We start from the raw sequence: 20,914 nt of genomic DNA, 5'->3' as shown, positions 1-20,914 counted from the left end.
TGTTTCCCTCTATGCATCCTACATGTTTCTCTCTATGCATCCTACATGTTTCCCTCTATGCAGCCTACATGTTTCCCTCTATGCATCCTACATGTTTCTCTCTATGCATCCTACATGTTTCCCTCTATGCATCCTACATGTTTCTCTCTATGCATCCTACATGTTTCTCTCTATGCATCCTACATGTTCCCTCTATGCATCCTACATGTTTCCCACTATGCATCCTACATGTTTCCCTCTATGCATCCTACATGTTTCTCTCTATGCATCCTACATGTTTCCCTCTATGCATCCTACATGTTTCTCTCTATGCATCCTACATGTTTCCCTCTATGCATCCTACATGTTTCCCTCTATGCATCCTACATGTTTCCCTCTATGCATCCTACATGTTTCTCTCTATGCATCCTACATGTTTCCCTCTATGCATCCTACATGTTTCTCTCTGTGCATCCTATATGTCTCTCTCTATGCATCCTACATGTTTCTCTCTATGCATCCTACATGTTTCCCTCTATGCATCCTACATGTTTCTCTCTATGCATCCTACATGTTTCCCTCTATGCATCCTACATGTTCTCTCTATGCATCCTACATGTTCTCTCTATGCATCCTACATGTTTCTCTCTATGCATCCTACATGTTTCCCTTTATGCATCCTACATGTTTCCCTCTATGCATCCTACATGTTTCTCTCTATGCATCCTACATGTTTCCCTCTATGCATCCTACATGTTTCTCTCTATGCATCCTACATGTTCTCTCTATGCATCCTACATGTTCCCTCTATGCATCCTACATGTTTCTCTCTATGCATCCTACATGTTTCTCTCTATGCATCCTACATGTTCTCTCTATGCATCCTACATGTTCCCTCTGTACATCCTACATGTTTCCCTTTATGCATCCTACATGTTTACCTGTACATCCTACATGTTTCCCTGTGCATCCTACATGTTTCTCTCTATGCATCCTACATGTTTCCCTCTATGCATCCTACATGTTTCTCTATGCATCCTACATGTTCCCTCTGTACATCCTACATGTTTCCCTTTATGCATCCTACATGTTTACCTGTACATCCTACATGTTTCCCTGTGCATCCTACATGTTTACCTGTACATCCTACATGTTTACCTGTACATCCTACATGTTTACCTGTACATCCTACATGTTTCCCTCTGGCCAACTGGGCGCTGTGTTAGAAGTGATCTGCCGCTGAGCTGGAAATAAGTAACTTCCACACATCGAGCTCCGGATAAAGCTATTGAACAATTAGCATAATCCACAATTTGCCTATGTGCTGTTTTTAAGCACAGCAGCAGATCACGTTTTATTGAAGGAGACGGCTGATTATACTTCTTTATTTTTCCCCCATTGGAAAACTTGTAACATTTCACTTGCTCAGTCCAAGAAAAAAGGGGAAGAAAAAAAAGTAGTTAAACAATGAGGCTGACATGGAGCCACGACTGTGTCCCGTTACCAGCCAGCAGCAGCCTGCAGGCCGAGCAGAGCGGGGCCGAGCCAGCGTCAGGCTGGAGGCCCTTCTGACAGCTCCCTACCTGAGGTATGCACACGAGAACCAGGCCTGATCCAGCCCAGCCGGAATCAAAGGGCGAACTGATCTGACACTGTCACAAGATCAATCAAAACACTAACAAAGAGACTCCCGCAGGGGAAGTCAGTGAGAAGACTGGGAGAGAGAGAGGCTAGGTGTCAAGAGGAGCAGAAACATAAGCCTAAACCACTGCGGGATAGAGAGAAAAGGAGGATTTGTTGGACGGTTCAGAGGCAACAAGTGCCTAGAGTAAGCTAGAAGAACAAAAAAATAAAAGTCCACAAGAAGAAGACACCATAACCAGCCTGTTAGGCTGCTGCTGGCACAAGAAGACACCATCACCAGCAAGTTTGGTTCAGTTTCCACCAGGGATTTGTCTTTTCAGTGCTGGCTTTCCTTTCTCTTTCGTTAATAGAAAAGCCATGCTATGGACCTATCTCAAACCCTGCCCTCTTGTCTTGATCCTCCAATCACAAGAAGGAAAGCTGCAAGGAAAGCAACAGTTGTGATCAGAGGATCAAGAAAAGAGGGCAGAGTTTGAGATCGAAACCACTGAGAGCCATGCATGTTTTCATTTAAAAAATGTTTTAGCAAAAGAGCACCCGCACTTCTGGGTTTTCAACAGTCTCCTAGCAACAACAGCAGTCGCAAGCAGCGTTTCCCTCAAGCATTATGTTAGTGCCGCTGGCTAAGACAGAGGTGCCTGGTGGACCCAGGGTGCGCCAATGTTATGGGAAATGCGCTTGAAGCTAGATACCATTTTCCTCTCAGTGCTTTCAGTAGAAAACTATGAAAACTACCCTGCAAGCTTGTCTAGCTTATCCCAAATGAATGGAAGCGGATAGGGAACCGCTAGCCTAGCTGTTGACCAAAAACACCTCTCCCGGAGTTTTAAACTAGGCTAGTGGCTATGGAACGCACAGAGAGGAAATTGGTATCCAGCTTCTTGTCTGACTCTGGAGAAGACGGTAAGCACATTTCCCATGATGGTGGCGTGTTCCTTTAAGTTGTTGGTGTGTGGAGGGGGCGGGTCTTACTGGTGACAGGGGTGGCGTTGTTAGGAGTGTCCGCCCTCAGGTACTGCGTGGTCTGGGTGGACGGCTGGGACAAACCCTGGGAGCTCCCGCTGTCACTCACACTGAAACACAGAAGGGAAGGAACAGTCATTTAATGTATAATGTATATAAATGTATTCTGTGTAAGTCCAGCCTAATGCACAGTCTAACCTAGGGCTGCACGATTAATCGTTTTTTAATCGAAATCGCGATTTGGAATGATGCAATTATCAAATCGCCAAGCCTGCAATTAAAAAATAATTTTTTTTTTTTTTTTTTTTTTTAACCAGGAAGTCCCATTGAGATACAAGATCTCCTTTGCAAGGTAGACCTGGCCAAGACAGCAATAACATTTGCAATACATCACACAGCAATAAAATGTGCGATACATCACACAAGAACATAATAAATGTGCATGTATACAATACATCACATGTAAACACAAAGCAGAATAGTCTACATGATAGTAAAAGTGTATAATACAGGGTAATACAGTAATTTTGCAGTTGGGACCCGACTACAGAAAGCAGCAACATTCTTCTTGTAATTTTTTTTTTAAATATGTTATAATCGCATCGCAAATCGCAATCGCAATATCTGTCAGAATAATCGCAATTAGATTATTTCCCAAAATCGTGCAGCCCTAGGAACCCATCTTGTTAAGGAGCTGACGATTCCTCCGAAAACTCCAAAGGTTGCGCAATTCAGTAATAGGTCGAAATGGAGATATTGGCAATTTTGAGTGCTTTGAAATGTTCTCTATATGTCTCCTTATTTGCAAAACTTAATACGACTTGTAAATATGTTAATTATTGTTAGATTGTCCGACAGTATTATTTTCCTCGCTGTGGGAAAAAACTACAGTTGCGTCGGAGGGGAGTGGCTACTGGCTAAGTACTTTCCGTCTCTGGTGTCGGAGAGGAGACGCACCTAAATCCATTCTGAGACAACGGGCCCAGTACTTTGTGAACATATGCAGAGAAACATTCATATCATTGGAACCATTAATTGTATCTGAATCGAGAGATGATCTGCTCTCCGTCACAATTGAAAGTGTATTCGCTGACGCATAGACTCTACTCCAGTATGAACTCCGCAAGTATGTAAGCTTTTTTTTATTCAGTATGTTCTATAGCCTGCATCTGATACAAATCAAAATGTTTTTAGACTTGAGCGAGCCAGTTGTTTGTGCTAAGGAATAGTGACAGACGACCGATTAATCGGGCCAATATTTGGCATTATGAGATAATCTGCACCGGCCTGAGTTCACAAGGCTGATAAACAAGAAATTACACATCTGCAGGTAGCCTATTCAATCTTACCATTATTTTACCATACTTAAAAGAACACGCCAACTTTTGGGGAAATTAGCTTATTTGCCATCTACCCTGGAGTTAGACAAGCAGATACTCTTTTCTTCTCTGTGTATGCATTAGGCTTAGGGAACAGCCGCACCGTTAGCCTAGCTTAGCATCATTCACTGGAAGTAGGTGTGCCAGTGTAGCCTAGTTGCCAACAGTCACAAAATACACTCCAAATACAACTCCAAAACGTTCCTGTAAACATGAATGTGACCTGTGTATTTACCACATGGAAAAATTTTCTTTTTGCCGAACCACTGCTGCCTGGGCGCAGTGATGTCATCACCTCAAAAGCCTTGTTTTTTTACAGGTCTTTTGAGGTGATGAAATCACTGCGCCCAGGCAGCAGTGGTTCGGCAAGCACTACCTCGAAAAGAAACAGAAAAATAGAAAGACATTCAAACTAATATAGAGATTCTGTACATTCACTCACTAGACATTCATGCATCCATCAGATCATGCAACATTACATGGTCAGGCGACACAGAGTACAGTCAGACAAGCAATGCAGACAGTCATGCAGGCAATATACTATTATACTAATATACTATTGTATAACCGGCTGGTCTCAGACCTGTAGAACCAACTTGACACCAATTCACTCAGTTTATAAACAGGTTTTGAAGGCGCTAGATAAGAAACCCATTCGCCACCACCACTGTACCATCCTCACAAAACATGCTGGGAAAACATACTGAAACTCAGAGATGCCAGCCTGATATTTAAAATCCAACACGGTCTGGCCCCACCACCTCTCTCTCACAGTTCGGTCTGGCCCCACCACCTCTTTCTCACAGTTCGGTCTGGCCCCACCACCTCTCTCTCACAGTTCGGTCTGGCCCCACCACCTCTCTCTCACAGTTCGGTCTGGCCCCACCACCTCTCTCTCACAGTTCGGTCTGGCCCCACCACCTCTCACACAGTTCGGTCTGGCCCCACCACCTCTCACACAGTTCGGTCTGGCCCCAGCACCTCTCACACAGTTCGGTCTGGCCCCACCACCTCTCTCACAGTTCGGTCTGGCCCCAGCACCTCTCTCACAGTTCGGTCTGGCCCCACCACCACCTCTCTCACAGTTCGGTCTGGCCCCACCACCACCTCTCTCACAGTTCGGTCTGGCCCCAGCACCTCTCTCACAGTTCGGTCTGGCCCCAGCACCTCTCTCACAGTTCGGTCTGGCCCCAGCACCTCTATCACAGTTCTGTCTGGCCCCAGCACCTCTCTCACAGTTCGGTCTGGACCCACCACCTCTCTCTCTCACAGTTCGGTCTGGCCCCACCACCTCTCACACAGTTCGGTCTGGCCCCAGCACCTCTCACACAGTTCGGTCTGGCCCCAGCACCTCTCTCACAGTTCGGTCTGGCCCCACCACCACCTCTCTCACAGTTCGGTCTGGCCCCACCACCACCTCTCTCACAGTTCGGTCTGGCCCCAGCACCTCTCTCACAGTTCGGTCTGGCCCCAGCACCTATATCACAGTTCTGTCTGGCCCCACCACCTCTCTCACACAGTTCGGTCTGGCCCCACCACCTCTCTCACAGTTCTGTCTGGCCCCAGCACCTCTCACACAGTTCTGTCTGGCCCCAGCACCTCTCTCACAGTTCTGTCTGGCCCCACCACCTCTCTCACAGTTCGGTCTGGCCCCAGCACCTCTCTCACAGTTCGGTCTGGCCCCACCACCTCTCTCACAGTTTGGTCTGGCCCCACCACCACCTCTCTCACAGTACTTCACAGAAAGCAGCAGGTTCACCAGAACAGTAATAGAGGGAAAACTTGATCATCCCAGGGAGGAAAAGCACCACCCAACACACACACACACACACACACACACACACACACACACACACAGTTGATAGAAAATCCGGTCTGTGAGAGTCACGTCGCAGTCCAGCTGCCCGACCCTGTGTGCTCGCCCACTAGCCTGACTGTCCTGATTGTCTGTGTGTGTGTGCCTGCCTGTGCAGTGCTTGTTTGTGTATGGGCTTTGATTTGTTTTTAACCTGCTACGCATAGAGTGTGTGTGTGTGTTGCCTGCATGACTGTCTGCATTGCTTGTACTCTGTGTCGCCTGACCATGTAATGTTGCATGATCTGATAGATGCACGAATGTCTAGTGACTGAATGTACAGAATAAGTTTTAAAGGGCGGCTAGGTGGTGCAGTGGGCAAGGCGCTCACCTCCAATGCTGGAGACGCTGGGTTCGAGCCCAGCTCTCCACATTGCTTTCAGTTTGGCTGGTTGTTCGTACTAATACATTTGGCAGTATTAGGGGGTGGGAAACTGATGGGTGGGGATCGGACGTTGTGGACAGCGACTCCTACAGGTCGGTTGGTGCGCCTGCGCAGTAGAATCAGGAAGCGACGGGGGCGGCGTCCCTCCAAAGCGCAGACCCCTGACGCTGAAAGATCATGCTGTGCAGGTGAAAAGATGCGACGGCTGCTACCTCGAGTACCGGAGGGGACTTGTGCAATGTATGGCTTACACGTCCACATTACAGCCGGCTTGTGGGAGGCACGAAACAGCGTTCGAGATAGGGGAGGGTTGAATTGGACGATACGAAATTGGGATGAGAGAAAAAAAGTGGATAAAAAAAAAAGAACATGTTTTAAATAGTTTCTATATTAGTGTGAATGTCTTTCTATTTTTCTGTTTCTTTTTGAGTTAGTGCTTGCCGAACCACTGCTGCCTGAGCGCAGTGATTTAATCACCTCAAAAGCCCTGTTGTTTTTTGAAAAATGAAATGCGCCCAGGCAGCAGTGGTTCGGCAAAATAATAATAAATATTCCGAGTACCGTACTTTTCGCACTATAAGCCGCACCTGACTATAAGCCGCAGCAGCTAAATTGAATGATGTGTACATATATAAGCCGCACTGGACTATAAGCCGCAGGTGTTTTAATGTTTAATTACCATATGTAATTAGCATTGGGACACAATACTGTTGGACAAATAACAAGAATTAACTCATTTACAAGTTATATTAAGTTTAGCAAATAAGGGAACAGATAAATAACATTTCAATGCAGTCAAAAAAGCAATATTTAGATTTTAACATTTTGGGGTTTGGTCACGTCGATTCACATATAAGCCGCACCGTTATATAAGCCGCAGGGTCGAGAAATGGGGGGAAAAGCTGCGGCTTATAGTCCGAAAAGTACGGTATATATCTGCTTAGAAAACGAAAATGTTAAAAAAAAAAAACAATTCTCCGCGTGGTAAATACACAGGTCACAACATGTTTACAGGAAAGTTTTGAAGTTGTATTTGGAGTGTATTTTGTGACTGTTGGGAACTAGGCTACACTGGTACACCTACTTCCAGTGAATGACGCTAAGCTAGGCTAATGGTGCGGCTGTCCCCTAAGCCTAATGCATGCACAGAGAAGAAAAGAGTATGTATCTGCTTGTCTAACTCCAGGGTAGATGGCAAATAAGCTAATTTCCCAAAAAATTGGCGTGCTCCTTTAAGGCTTATAACCTATAAAATACAATGTCTAGTATATAATTAGATTGATTCTGGATTTTAATGAGAAAATACAACGGACGTTGGGAATTGTAATGGTAGCAAGCCTTCCAACAAGATACTGGTAAATTAGCTTGCAGGGTTAGAAAAACTATTGTATGGACGTCCCCAGCCCCCCCTCCTAACGTTACAAGCCGCAGTTTTAAAGCATTTATCAGACATGTCATTTTGGATGGTTGTGGGATGGTAAACAAGTGTAACTCTGAAGCCTTTTATTGTTGGTGAGCTTGTGGTCTGCCGTTTTTAAGGACGTTACATACAAATATATTTTCATCAATGGCACTCATGATCAGCCAGTGCAAAGTTTGCCAGCAGTAGTAGAGTCTCAAGTCAACAATCTACAGTAAGCGATTGATTTGATAGTTAAAAGATTAGTTACAGTTGATTGGGCTAGAGATGAGCCTCCATTCAACACGTGGGCTCCCTCTCTCTCTCCCTCCCTCTCTCTCTCCCTCCCTCCCTCCCTCCCTCCCTCTCTCTCTCTCTCTCCCTCTGTGTTTAATGAGAGACAGTTGTGAATTCACAGGACAGAATCTCCACTCCATCACATTGTTGTCATCTCTAACGTTAGTCACTTGGTAGATGATATGAGCGCCAGGCTGTGCAATGAGAGTGAACATGTGATCACTTAGATTGGCTATTTGGCTTGTAACAGAGTCTGTCAACAAACTCTGAAAAACTTGTTTTGACCCTGCTATAAACATTTGCCTAAATGTCCTCGTCTTTTCTAAATGTTGACAGGTTACTCACATCTTAAAAGACAGCAAATCTAAGCTAAAACTGAATGACGTTGCTTCTGACATACTGTAGCCCGCTCTCCCTTAACTCATTCAGAGCCACTCCCTTATGACCATATTAGGGCTAGCATGCCAACACTGAAGTCAATGGGGAAATTTGCGAACGCTTAAACTATATCTTAAATTATGGCTATGGGTCTAATACACCCGTCGCTTATCAATGACTTGCTTGCAGTCAACATGTACGAAACGGATTGTTTTTTCATTGGTACATTTCCGTTTTATACCGTTTTGAATACGAGTATAGTTTTGGAGATGTCTAGTAATTCCAGAGAAATTCTGCGATAATAACTCTTTAGTGGAATACACAAAACACGTTGTCATTTTTTGGGTGATTTATGAATCGTTTTCAAATAAACGCTAGATTATCGATAGTATGTGTACTTATGCACGCTACAGAAGCGGGCTGAAAAATCGATTATCCATGCCGTGGTCAGCGCTAACGTTACGCACACACACACACGTGCGCTGCGATGGCGGAGAAAAAAACATCTGATTAACCCAAGACTGGTCAAATAGAGTCCTTACCTCACATCAGATGTCCTGCAAAAAGATTAATCCAATTCCTGATCGCCATTCCAAATATTGATTGCGTTTTTTGATCCAACGTTATAGCACCAAAACACATAATCGACGCTGCTCCGAGCCTCCCCAGTGAATGTGGTAACAGCTACTGCTTGCCCGAGAAGGGAAACCCCGGGACCGGAGTTTTTTTCTGATGCACAGTCCCACCCAATCCAATGATGTGCAATACCATCCGGGAGACGATAGGCGGCGGTATTTGCCCTTTTCGAGCTCAGACCCATTCCCAATGATAACGTCAGGCTGGATGGATGAAAAATTTATAGATATTGCTAATAAAAGAAATAACGATTCTCGGGTCTTGGCACTCAACGCATGGCGAGTTAATCCGACTAATCTCGTGGTTGGCACTGAATGGGTTAATATAACCCAATGTATTTTCTATTTCATTCATTAAAATCATAAAACATTCATAAAAAAGATGTATATATAAAATCTGCATTATATATCGGTCATTGACCGCCCTGCTCTCTAAATATCAGTATTGTTCATTGAAAAACCCATATTGGTCGACCACTACTAAGGAACTGGAAGAATGGAAGCAGCTGCTTCCAGTTAGTTCACTTAATACTTATCAAGTCATCTTAAAGCACCCTTTTAGAAACGCCCCTAACCTACTGACGAGTCTGAATCTAACCGACTTACCACTTTAGCGACCCACTTTAGTTAAAGGGACTAGGGCAGAAAATGCTGCTACGAGTCGTGCTGTCCGGCACTAACAAGATGTTCTCCGGCAATGTGATCAAATCCAACCAAACCAATTCTACGAAGACACCATTAAAGCAAATATTCCGTTAAGAGTCCGTTGGCAGTGTGAAAGACGTTTCCAAGAGAGGAGGAACTGGCAGCAGACCCGACATCTTTCTGTACCAGTAACTGGAGGAACTACAGAAACTGCTTATCTAATTACACACCCATAAGTGGATAACTGGTGGATATGATAACTGAACTAATGCAGCTGCCTAAAGCCACCTGGAGAGGAGATTGAAGGGATTGAACTTGCAGGAGAGCTACAGTGCAGGTTTCAACTCGCTAATTATTCTCTCTGTGGAAGATTGCTGTTTTTGATGCTCTCTGGACATCAACATGCTACTGCACATATTGAGTTACATAATAATGTACTAGGAATTCCCCCTCATACTCCATTAATCAGTCGATTTGGTCTCATGAAGCCCACACACTGCATGACTTTAAAGTTTCACACAAGACAACTTTCTGTCTCGCAATCGTGAATCTTGAAGTCGTGGTGGTTTCACACTACGTGACTGATCACCGTGAGGAGGAATCCCAGATGAGTCCGTCTGGTCTTCAAACTCCAAAGGTTCTGTCACAAAAACATGCGCAAGAAGTGACTTCTGTCTGTCCCTCACTTTTCACCATCTTCTGGGAACCAGCTGAGCTTTATAGGTGATTAGGGTTGGGTACCGTTCACATTTGAACTGATACCGGTACCCAGCGGTAAATTCTTTCTGTACTTTAATCTCAAAATGTAATCTACCTACCTCAGTTGTAAAAAAAAAAATTCCAAACTTCTAATTATTTATTATCATTATTTATTTAGAACAATTTGTTAATATATATATAATATTGCAGCAAGCGTTGTCTGCATCTAGCTTTGTAAAGTGTAACCACACTTGCGACCGTTTTCGGCTTGCCATTGCCCCGACTGCTTTGTTGTGGAATCAAGTCAAATCCTAGGTAAACGTGTATTGTGCGTGCGAACGTTGATGTGAACGCGTGGCACACTTCATAGGTTTCGTGGTAAACGAACGTTGACGTAATATGTGGCACCGGTGGATCTTACGTGAATCGGTACTCTGTAGTACCGATGTGATTCGGTCGGTACCCTTTTTTTTTCAACTTTTTTCTCCTTTTTTCTGTGGTTTTTCTCCCATCCCAATTTACCTCTTGTGCCAATTCTCCCTCCGCTGTCCTGATAGTTGCTCGCATGTGCCCCCCACTGGCCGGTCGTAGGGAGGATAGAAGCCTGTCACATGTCCCCTCCGATACATGTGGAGGCAGCCTGTCACATCTTTTAACCTGCCAGCGCAGACTCTCATTGGCGAGGAGTAACGTGTAGGAGGCTCACACTGCCCCCGCCATTTTCCCGTCTCTGCTGTGCAGGCGCCCTGACCGACCTGTAGGAGTCGCTGTTTACAATGACCAGACTACCACCCTTCGACTTCCCTCCCGCTAACTCTGCCAATTGAGTTAGTATGACGGCCGGCCCAAGCCGGAGGCAACGCTGACAGCCGGATTCGATACCGGTGTCTCTTGCGTTGGTGACGAGCGCAATGTCCGCTGCGCCACCCAGCTGCCCCGGTCGGTACCCTTAAAAGTACCAGATTCGGTACCCATCCCTATGGGTGACAGGGTACACATGCACACTCATTCCCACACATTTCTCAATGAATGCTCATATATTTCTCAATTAACTCAATAAAAAAACTGCTTATACAAAATAAATTATCAAAAAGGAAAGATGGAGAAGGAAAATAGAGAAATTATCATATTCCTCTCATTAACTATCATATTTCTCTCATTAACTATCATATTCCTCTCATTAACTATCACATTCACTCTCATTAACTATCATATTCCTCTCATTAACAATCATATTCCTCTCATTAACTATCATTCGTCTCATTAACTATCACATTCGTCTCATTAACTATCACATTCCTCTCATTAACTATCATATTCCTCTCATTCCCAACAGTCGTCAATCTCCAGCGAGTGGAAAGTCGGGGCTATAATCATGTAGTCTGAACGCATTAGTTGACCAAGACGTGTTGTCAGTATGCTGGGGTGGTGGTGGTGGTGGGGAGGGAGGGAGGCGTCACAGATACACTTCTAGCCTCACCGCATGCTGTGAATTTGGAAAACAGGGTCAACTTAAAACTTCCAATAGAGATCTTGTTTGGAAGAATGAAAAGAAGGAGCTTTTAGCAGATTGAGAACCTGTGTGAGACTAAACACTTCAGTATGGTGAACATGAACATTAACCGTCTGTCACCCTGTCACCAAGATTAAGCACCTCCTGCACATATATTCCGTTTCTAAGATATTGAGCTACTCTCTGACACACCTGCAAAATAAATATTGAATGTGCAAGTTCTTCAATGGTTAGACACCTGGTTCAGTGCCCCCCCCCCCCCCCCCAGATCTTTTTGTGCACTCGCAAAGCACATCCTGCCGGGAGGGTTCTGTGTACAGGGTTCCCACAGACGTTGCAAAATGAAATTCAATTACTTTTAAGTAGGGATGTCCGATATTATCGGCCGACCGATATTATCGGCCGATATCGGCAGTAAAATGTGATATCGGAAAATATCGGTATCGGTTTAAAAAAAAAAAAAATTATATATATATATCCAGTGAAATTATTAGTTACCTGAAATTATTCCGTTTTTTGGACGGGGAAACCCTGCATATATCGGTATCGGTTGATATCGGTATCTGAAATTAAGAGTTGGACAATATCGGAATATCGGTATCGGTAAAAAAGTCAATATCGAGCATCCCTACTTTTAAGTACTTTTCCAAGCACTATTTTTCATTTTCAAGGATGTCACTCGAAGGATACAATTCACTTTTAAATGCTGTTTCTTTAAGCATCTTCTTGGCCTGCCTGCCAGCTAGAGCATCACATGCGAAGAAATGAGCAAAAGCAGTTGGAGCGCGTGAGACAACGACAGATTTTTATTAAAAACAGAACAAAAAAAAGATTTCTTGATTCAGAACAATTTGATCATGGATGAACAAAACATTCAATGTGAATGGTTGATTTGAATTTCAAGGACGTTTTAAGCACCTTGTTTGAAAAATGGGCTGTTTTCAAGGAATTCCAGGCCTTGGTATTTTTTTTTTTACTTTAACACTTTGAGAGCCAGCCGTGTTTTCCTTTTTACCCCCTTGAATGCCCAAATCCACTCCAATGTTAACGTTAATATCGCCTAATCTATGTTTTAAATTATGGCTATGTGTCTAATCTGCCCGTCGCTTATCAAAGACACATTTTCCAGTCAACATTGTCAAAGCAGATTGTTTTTTTTAATCGCTTCATTTCAGTTTGATAGCATTTTGAAAATCACTCGTTTTCGCGAAAAAAACAACACATTCTATGATAATCGTCTTTTACTGGAATATTCTAGAACGTTGTCATTTGTCGGCCTATTTATGAATCATTTTCAAATAAACGCTAAGTAATCGATAGTATATGTGTGCGCACGCACGCTCGTGCCGCGCGCTGATAATCGCTGCTCTTATTTCCTGATGGCTTTTACAGTCAAAACAGCCATATCACATATAGGGGAAACGCTTATATATCCGTGAAAACGAGTCTGATTATCCTAAGACTGATAACATAGATTCCTTACCCGAGATCAGATGGTATCCAAATGGTTTATTCCAATTTCCGATTGCCATTCGAAAAAATCGCTCATTTGATTGATCCATCGTGTATACAGTAAAACACATATTCGCCGTGGCACCAAGGCTCCAGAATGAACTCTGGTAGACCGCGGTTACATCAGTGAGTTAAATGTGGAGTCAGAAATCCTTTCTCCCATTCACTTTCATTGAGTCCAATCCAAAAGGGTGATTTACCATCTGGGAGACGATAGGGGGCGCTTTTTTCACATCTGAGCGCCTGGGGTGACTGGATCTCCAACGGTAGGCTTGCTTGATGCAATATGATTTCAGATCGCTAATAAAAAAAAATATTAAAAAAAACTAGTATTCTCGTGATGGGCATTCAACCCGCGGGGGGTAAACCCGAGAAATCTCGGGCGTGGCATCCAAAGTGTTAAGCACTTCAAGGACCCTGTGTGTGTCTGCCGGCAACAGAAGGGCTCTCAAGGCCTAAGTACATATTTGTGCACAGTAATGAGCAGTGGAAATGTCTGTCTAGCTTATATCTAGATACCAGTCACTAATTATACAATATAAAAAAAAAATCCAGAATTAACTTGCATCACTATGTACTAATCTATTACCAAACAGTGTTAATTTACTTGAATGTAATCACATTTTCAATGATAAAATAACTAGCATTTGGGGTGTTTCTTAACTCATTCACGGCCAATCACGCAATATTACGTGTTTGCTCGCCAACCGTTGGGCGCCAAAAACGTAATATTACGTTTTTAGATTGTTTTTTCTTTTATTCGATTTTAATATCAATATTACACTCACAGACCTATACGTTACCGCTGAAAGCCATACTGAGACGCCAAATGTGCAGTACCGGACAGATCCTGCTAGGTGGCAGTATCGCCCACCCTTAACCCTGTTCCAGACTGTGTGTCACATCTAATGACCTCCGGGCGGAGAATTTTGGTCCAGTCAAGTCTAACGCTTCACCCAAGCAACTTGAAACGCATCTAGCACACTCTATTCATAAGTTTGTGTCCGGGGCCAGATGGACATCAATACTGGAAATCGCGATCAGACAATTGGAATATTATTTTTGGAATAACCCCGATCAAAGGTAAGGACTATCTGACATCAATTCCACCTTGATCCTACAATGATTTCATATCGATCCAGCTGATCAGCGCGTGTGATGTTCAAATGAATGTAGTTACTGGCAATCAGAGCATCAAAATACGACCCCCCCCTTGATGCATTCATGATGAAACATAATACCTATTGTATACATTTGATTTGGAAATAGTAGCGTGTCCAGGCGAGAAACGCCAACGACTTTAGCAAAATTCACATAGTGCCCTATAACTCAGCTTTTCAGGAATTAGCCCGGATCACTCTGAAACTATACAATATTCACCACAGGATAACATATACCGGTACATGAAAGAATTAACTATTTTTTGCATGTTCGACAGGAGATAGTGACTGTCAAATTACCATAGTATAGTCTCCATAGCTATAATATAGAATATAGATATAGCTCTGCAAACATAGTGACGGACAGTGAAAACAGGCTATGAAAAGCTGGCGCATTAGCTACAGGGATGATGGTAATGGCTGGTGCTGAAAGTGTTAAGGGAATACAAATATGTAACGTTAATATCTCTGTGAGGGAAGCTGTAGTTGTCCTTGAAATTGGCAGCTTCCGCGCGTCACGATGGCCCTCGACACACGACCTATAGAATACTTTCGCGCACAGCAAGACCCGCCTCCGGGAAGAGGGGGAAGACAAACTCTGTGCATGTGGAACACTATGGGAATACTTTAAGAGACACGGAGGATACTTTTACAGAAATTAAACGTATCAAGAGGGATCACTCATTCCTCTCATTAACTATCATATTCCTCTCATTCCTAACAGTCGTCAATCTCCAAAAACTGTCAGCGAGTGGAAAGTCGGGGCTATAATCATGTAGTCTGAAGACATTAGTCGACCAAGACGTGTTGTCAGTATGCTGGGAAGGGAGGGAGGGAGGCGTCACAGATATTATTGCGTTTGCTGTAACGTTGCTGTGCGATACTACTCACGTAAATTCACAGGACTGTTTCCCTTCAGCGAAGGATAATCCTGAATCTGTGATCAACGTTGCTTGCGGGCCAGGGACTTGTGTTGTTATAATCGTTGTGCTGACATTATCAGGTAAACGCAGAGTTTCTTGTTTATATGCTTTACTGTGTGGATTGACCTGGATATGAAGGTCGATAGTGCAGAATATAAAGAGAGAAGACGGAGCGTTTGGCTGTCAGATGTCAAGACGGTGCTGAAGGAGCTTTGGACACAATAGCATTTCAAATGAGATTATGACAGCAACTTTCCCATGGAAGTGCGTCATGTTTACAAGGCACTACAAGGTCATTTACATCTCTGCTGGGCTGTGATATTTCAGGTACCACCACTGCTAGGTGCATATAGGAGAAACACTGTGGTTATTAGAACGTTCCCCTCTCCCTCCATCGTATTGTGGTGACCCACTTGGGACATGTAGACCAGGGGTTCCCAAAGTGGGGGTCGCCAGATGATTTAAAAAATTAAATTAAATTATGCAGTCAGGCCACTGAACTTAGAAGCAGGCCAGGCCAGTGTTTCTAGTTGCAGCAGCGCAATAGTTAGATAACCTAGGTGGGGAACAACCAGGAGATCACTGCAACTCACACAAGTTGGAGAACTATCTCTCTCTCTCTCTCTCTCTTGCTCTCACACACACACAAAGGGAGCCGCATGTGATTGGTGGAGGCGGGACCCTTACAAAAAACTGTTGTTGCTAACCATTGACACATGCTAGCCTGTAATAATCCCCCCCAGAAAAATCTACTTTGCATTTGATATATTGCAAATATATGCCATCAGACACACTGACATTTAAAGGGTTAGAATTATAAAATGAATATGTAGTGTTATGATCAGGGCTGAAGTTGAATAAAAGATTGTATTTTTTTCAATCTGACAAAAAAAAACAGAAGATTCATCAAAATCAGTGTTGTTGCTAATCATACATATGCTAGCCTGTTTTTTTTACAATAATTTGTGATGCCATCACAAACACTGGCATTTAAAGGGTACAAATAAAAAAATTCCTGCACCAGAATGCAGGAAATGAAGTCTTTGTAACAAAAAATGTCCTGGTGGGGAACCCCCAGACCCCCTGCTTAAAAAGTGGCCTGACTGGGGCTATATTTTGCACTATATTTCCTGGCCTGAATGATTTCCCCAGTCCGGCCCTGGTTAAAAGCCTCCAATGCTTAGTGTGTGTGCGTTTGAACGTTTGCATGTTTCAACCATACATTTCCATTTATATAAAAAAAAAAAAAAAAAAAAAAAAAAAAAGGTTCATTTTTTACCTCCTATAATAGTGGGGGTCGCGGCTCTCTGACACTGTTATTTGGGGGTCGCGGCCTGAAAAGTTTGGGAACCCCCGATGTAGACATTCACTAAACACTATGAGCACAGTACTGTGGTGACCCACTTGGGACGTTCACTAAACTAAAGTTGAGAAACAGTGGAGTTTTCGTCTTGTTTACCATGTGTTGGCTGTTGGCTGTAACCAGTAACCATTCATTGCAATTTACGTTACTGTAGCGACTCGACACATAGTCCAAGGAAACTATAAAAGGAAGGATCATTACGTCTACACTGCTTGGTGCCAGACTTTGGTGCCAGTTCTATTGAAGCCTGTATTCAAATAAAAAAATATACAAACTATCTGAGGAAATATACATCACCCAATATATCAAACGTTAGCTAGTTAACAATGCAACAAATGTTTAAATGGCAGATCATAAACAAGGAGGTTTTATTCAATGTTCCCCCGAACTGAAAAGTCCCACACTTGGCACCAATGTGCGTTCACATGCTACAGTGACGTAAATTACCCTTCCTTCTTTTATACTTTCCTAGCGCTTGTCGACCCGTCTCTCCGTTCCTGCTCTCCTACGGTATATTATTTATGACGCCTCCTTGCGTGGCTGGACCTAGGAATTATGTTGTGACAATGGGTTTTTTGAAAAGGAGAAAATAAACTAATCAAAACCTTATTTAAAGAAAATGTTGATACATTTTAAAGGCCATTTCATTGTCTCTTATTCCCCCAAAAAATCCCTTTGTCTCAACATACTTCCTAGACCCAGCTAACATAAAGGGGGTGTGGTCAATGTAAAAAAAGGAAAAAAAAGTTTGATTGACCCATCTCAAACCCTGCCCCATTTTCTTGATCCTCCAATGACAGCTGGCTTGAACGTGAAAAAAGAGAGAAGGAAGCAGACCTGTCCTCCATCTCCACTCTCTTCATGCTGTGCAGGTGGAGGATGGCGAGGATGATGGCCACCAGGAAGATGACGATGCAGCACACGCTCACGCTGATGTAGAAGACCCGGGTGGAGGTGGTGGGGGCGGTGACACTATCGACTGTGGAGCACAGGTCAAAGGTTAAAGGGTCACACTCTGGAACAAAGACCGATCTTCACGGGGGTGTCGGACCAATGTCAAGTCTAGTAGAAGAAGTCCAATGACAGGGGTAGTGATGACAGTTTAGTTAAGAGACACCACAGGCAAAAACATAATTTAATGTGAAATATTATTATTATTGTTAGTGAGAGCCACAATAGTATATTTATTATGGTAGCTAGATAGAGAGAGAGAAAGTGGGATGGGAAGATAAAAATAAAGAATGGGAGAGCAATAGAGTGGGGGGTGAGAGAGTAGGGAAAAAGAGCGAGAGAAATAGTATGTGTGGAGAGAGAGAGAGAGAGAGAGAGAGAGAGAGAGAGAGAGAGAGAGAGAGAGAGAGAGAGAGAGAGAGAGAGAGAGAGAGAGAGAGAGAGAGAGAGAGAGAGAGAGAAAGAGAGATACACACACACACACAAAGAGGTGAGTCCCACCAAGAGCCCACTCAGGGATAATGGAGGGTCTGGAATACCAGAGGCTCAGAGCAGGATCCAGTGTCTGAGAGCTTTCTTCACTGTCTCCCTAAAAGCCTTGCGAGGCCCCTAGGTTCCTCCGGCCCACCCAAGCAGAAGGGAACCAGCCCAGGCGGCTAATGGCCCTTTGTTACCGAGGCAGTGGACTCACAATGGGTCTGAATAAAGCCCGGCCAGAGCCAGAGTGGACAGACCAACCACTATTGAAGGGGGGGGGGGGGGGGGGTTGAGAGTGTGTTGCACTGGGAGAATTAATCTCTCTGGGCCCTGGATTATTGAATACTGAGAGTGCAGGAAGTGTTAGCTTTACTATACCGATGCCTGGTTCACGCTACGTTTTTTTTTTTTTGGTTGTTCTGTGCTAGTCGGGCAGATTATTTGACAGATTATCCTGCAGTGTGAAATGGTTCCAGATTAGGTCCAGATTACTAGTCAGGGATGCCTTTTCTTCCCCAGATGTGTTTGTGGGAATTCGTTGAAGACCAGTCATTTAGTGTGAACTGCCCTGGTTTTCACCATGGGGAACAATTTGAAAAAGTCTCCAAGTTTCAAGTTCAAGTTTGTTTATTATTTGTCAGAACAAAATACAGAATACTTTATAATGAAATGCTCGTTTCTTGTTAGGTTAAAAGGAACACACCAACATTATGGGGAATGCCCTTACCGTCTTTTCCAGAGTCAGACAAGAAGATAGATACCGGTTTTCTCTCTATGTGTTCAGTAGAACGCTATCCAGCTGCAAGCTAGTTTAGCACAAATTAATGGAAGCGGATAAGGACCAGCTAGTTTAGCTGTTAGCCAAAAACACCTCTCCAGAGTTTTAAGGTAGGCTAATGGCCCATATCCGCTTCCATTAATTTGTGCTAAGCTAGGCTATCTTGCAGCTGGATAGCTTTCTACTGAACACAGAGAGGAAATTGGTATCCATCCTCGTGTCCATCTCTGGAGAAGACGGTAAGCGCATTTCCCATAATGTTGGTGTGTTCCTTTAAAAGGACCATTTACAGAAATGTCCCATGTCTTTAATACATTTTGTGTTCATAGAGGTATATATATATATCAATTTACCTTACTAAACGCCATTCAAACAGCCGCTGATGTTGAAAAGGGGTGGAAAATACTCCATGAGACTTGAAAGTTATTTGAGAGTTGCTAGACATGTACCTCAGCCTTTTGAAAACCACTGTACCATTTTATGTTTGCCACACTCTACTAGAAGCCCCGCACCTCAATCTTCCGCATTCAGTTGGGTGCGCTTGTAATAAAATGTTAGGGTAAAGTGAAAATAAACGTGTTCGAGTTTCATCACACCACAGAAAAATGTGTCATTAACCACCCAGCCAAATTTGAAGGATTAAAAACGTTAATAACTATTATAAAACCCAGCTCCAAAACAGCTCAACTGGCTGCTTTAGACCATGTCTCAGGATTGTGGTCAGATCACGTTTGATTGACAGCTCCCTTTCGGCTCATGTGCCACTTTATTTTTCCATTAAATTACAAAAACGTTGTGTTATAAATAGAGGTGGGCATAGATACATTTTTTTAATCTAGATTAATCTATCTGCAATCCTGGATTTAATCTAGATTAATCTAGATTAAAATGGCTAAAAAAAAATTAAAAAAAAAACTGCCGAAGGCATTCAAAATATGTGTGTTCTACCCAAATAATGACCAGAAGTAAGTCCTTACTTTTTCTTTCCTCCTTATGTTTCTCAGGCCAGGTGGCCCATTACACCATGAGCCCATCTCCCGTTTCCAAAATGCATTACAGACTGTTTGAAAAAGCTGTTTTGCTATGATAATTGGTAATGAAATATCAAAATAATGTTCAATAAGATGTACTTGTGTTTAATAAGTTGTTTTATTCAGAAGTTAACACAAATAAATAATATTACCAGTACAGTACAGTATCTAGCACTCTCAGGAGCAAAACAGAAAGAATCATTTCAAACTTGAACTACCGGTATGTGACATGGCTTGAATCAACTGCTCCAGTGGAGTTGCTCAGTGGCCAATGGTGTCAACTGTGGTTGTACTGGGCAGCTCCCAGGTGTGAATGGAACTGTGTGAATGTGAAGCAGGGCGTTCCTGAAAAAGAGCATCTGTGCTCAGCGAACCTACCCTGGGTAAATAAAGGTAAAAAAAAAAAAAAAAATTTAGATTAATGCGTTAATTATATTATCGCGCGATACTAGTATAGCGTTAACGCAGCACGTTAACGCCGTTAACGGCCCAGCTCTAGTTATAAACTACCAAATCTATCAAATGGACCCTACTTGGTTAGAAAGCTTGACTAATTAATTGACAAACTAGGTTAGACCACCCAAATCTGTGTTTTCATTTAACTATACCTCCCTGAGTATGCCGCAAATTTGAATAGCTTGTAGTAGAGTAACACAGTAACAACAAATAAATGGCACAGTGATTTTCACAAGGGTAAATGAGTTTCATGGAGCATAGATCCCACCCTTTTCAACATCAATGCCAGTGTGAAGGTTAGACTGAGATCTACCAAAACATACACTTAATACACCTATGAACACTGAAGACAGGGACCATCTCTGGTATTGGCAGGAAGTCAAAATGAAGACTGGTCTGGTCCGCGTCTATACTTTCCGTAGCCGCATTTCTGGCAAGACGCTCTCTGATTGGCCGACGCCTGTTTCTACACTGGTTAAGCTTAGGCACTCT

At 43.3% G+C, this 20,914-nt stretch overlaps 1 protein-coding gene across 2 annotated transcripts in view; it reads right to left on the bottom strand.

The window, feature by feature from the left end:
- ryk (receptor like tyrosine kinase) overlaps positions 1-20,914 on the bottom strand; it is a 140,291-nt gene that overhangs the window by 62,673 nt on the left and 56,704 nt on the right. For both annotated transcript variants that reach the window (XM_084307356.1, XM_084307357.1), the window contains exons 6-7: positions 17,567-17,708; positions 2,596-2,696 (exon numbers count right to left, since the gene is read on the bottom strand). In XM_084307356.1, coding sequence (XP_084163482.1) covers positions 2,596-2,696; positions 17,567-17,708 — 243 coding nt within the window. The remainder of the gene's footprint in view (positions 1-2,595; positions 2,697-17,566; positions 17,709-20,914) is intronic.

This window comes from Notolepis coatsorum (genome assembly GCF_963971535.1).
Source record: "Notolepis coatsorum genome assembly, chromosome: 2".
Classification (NCBI taxonomy): Eukaryota; Metazoa; Chordata; class Actinopteri; order Aulopiformes; family Paralepididae; genus Notolepis; species Notolepis coatsorum.
Note: the sequence above shows the minus strand (reverse complement) of the source record. Positions and strands in the feature narration are given on the sequence as shown.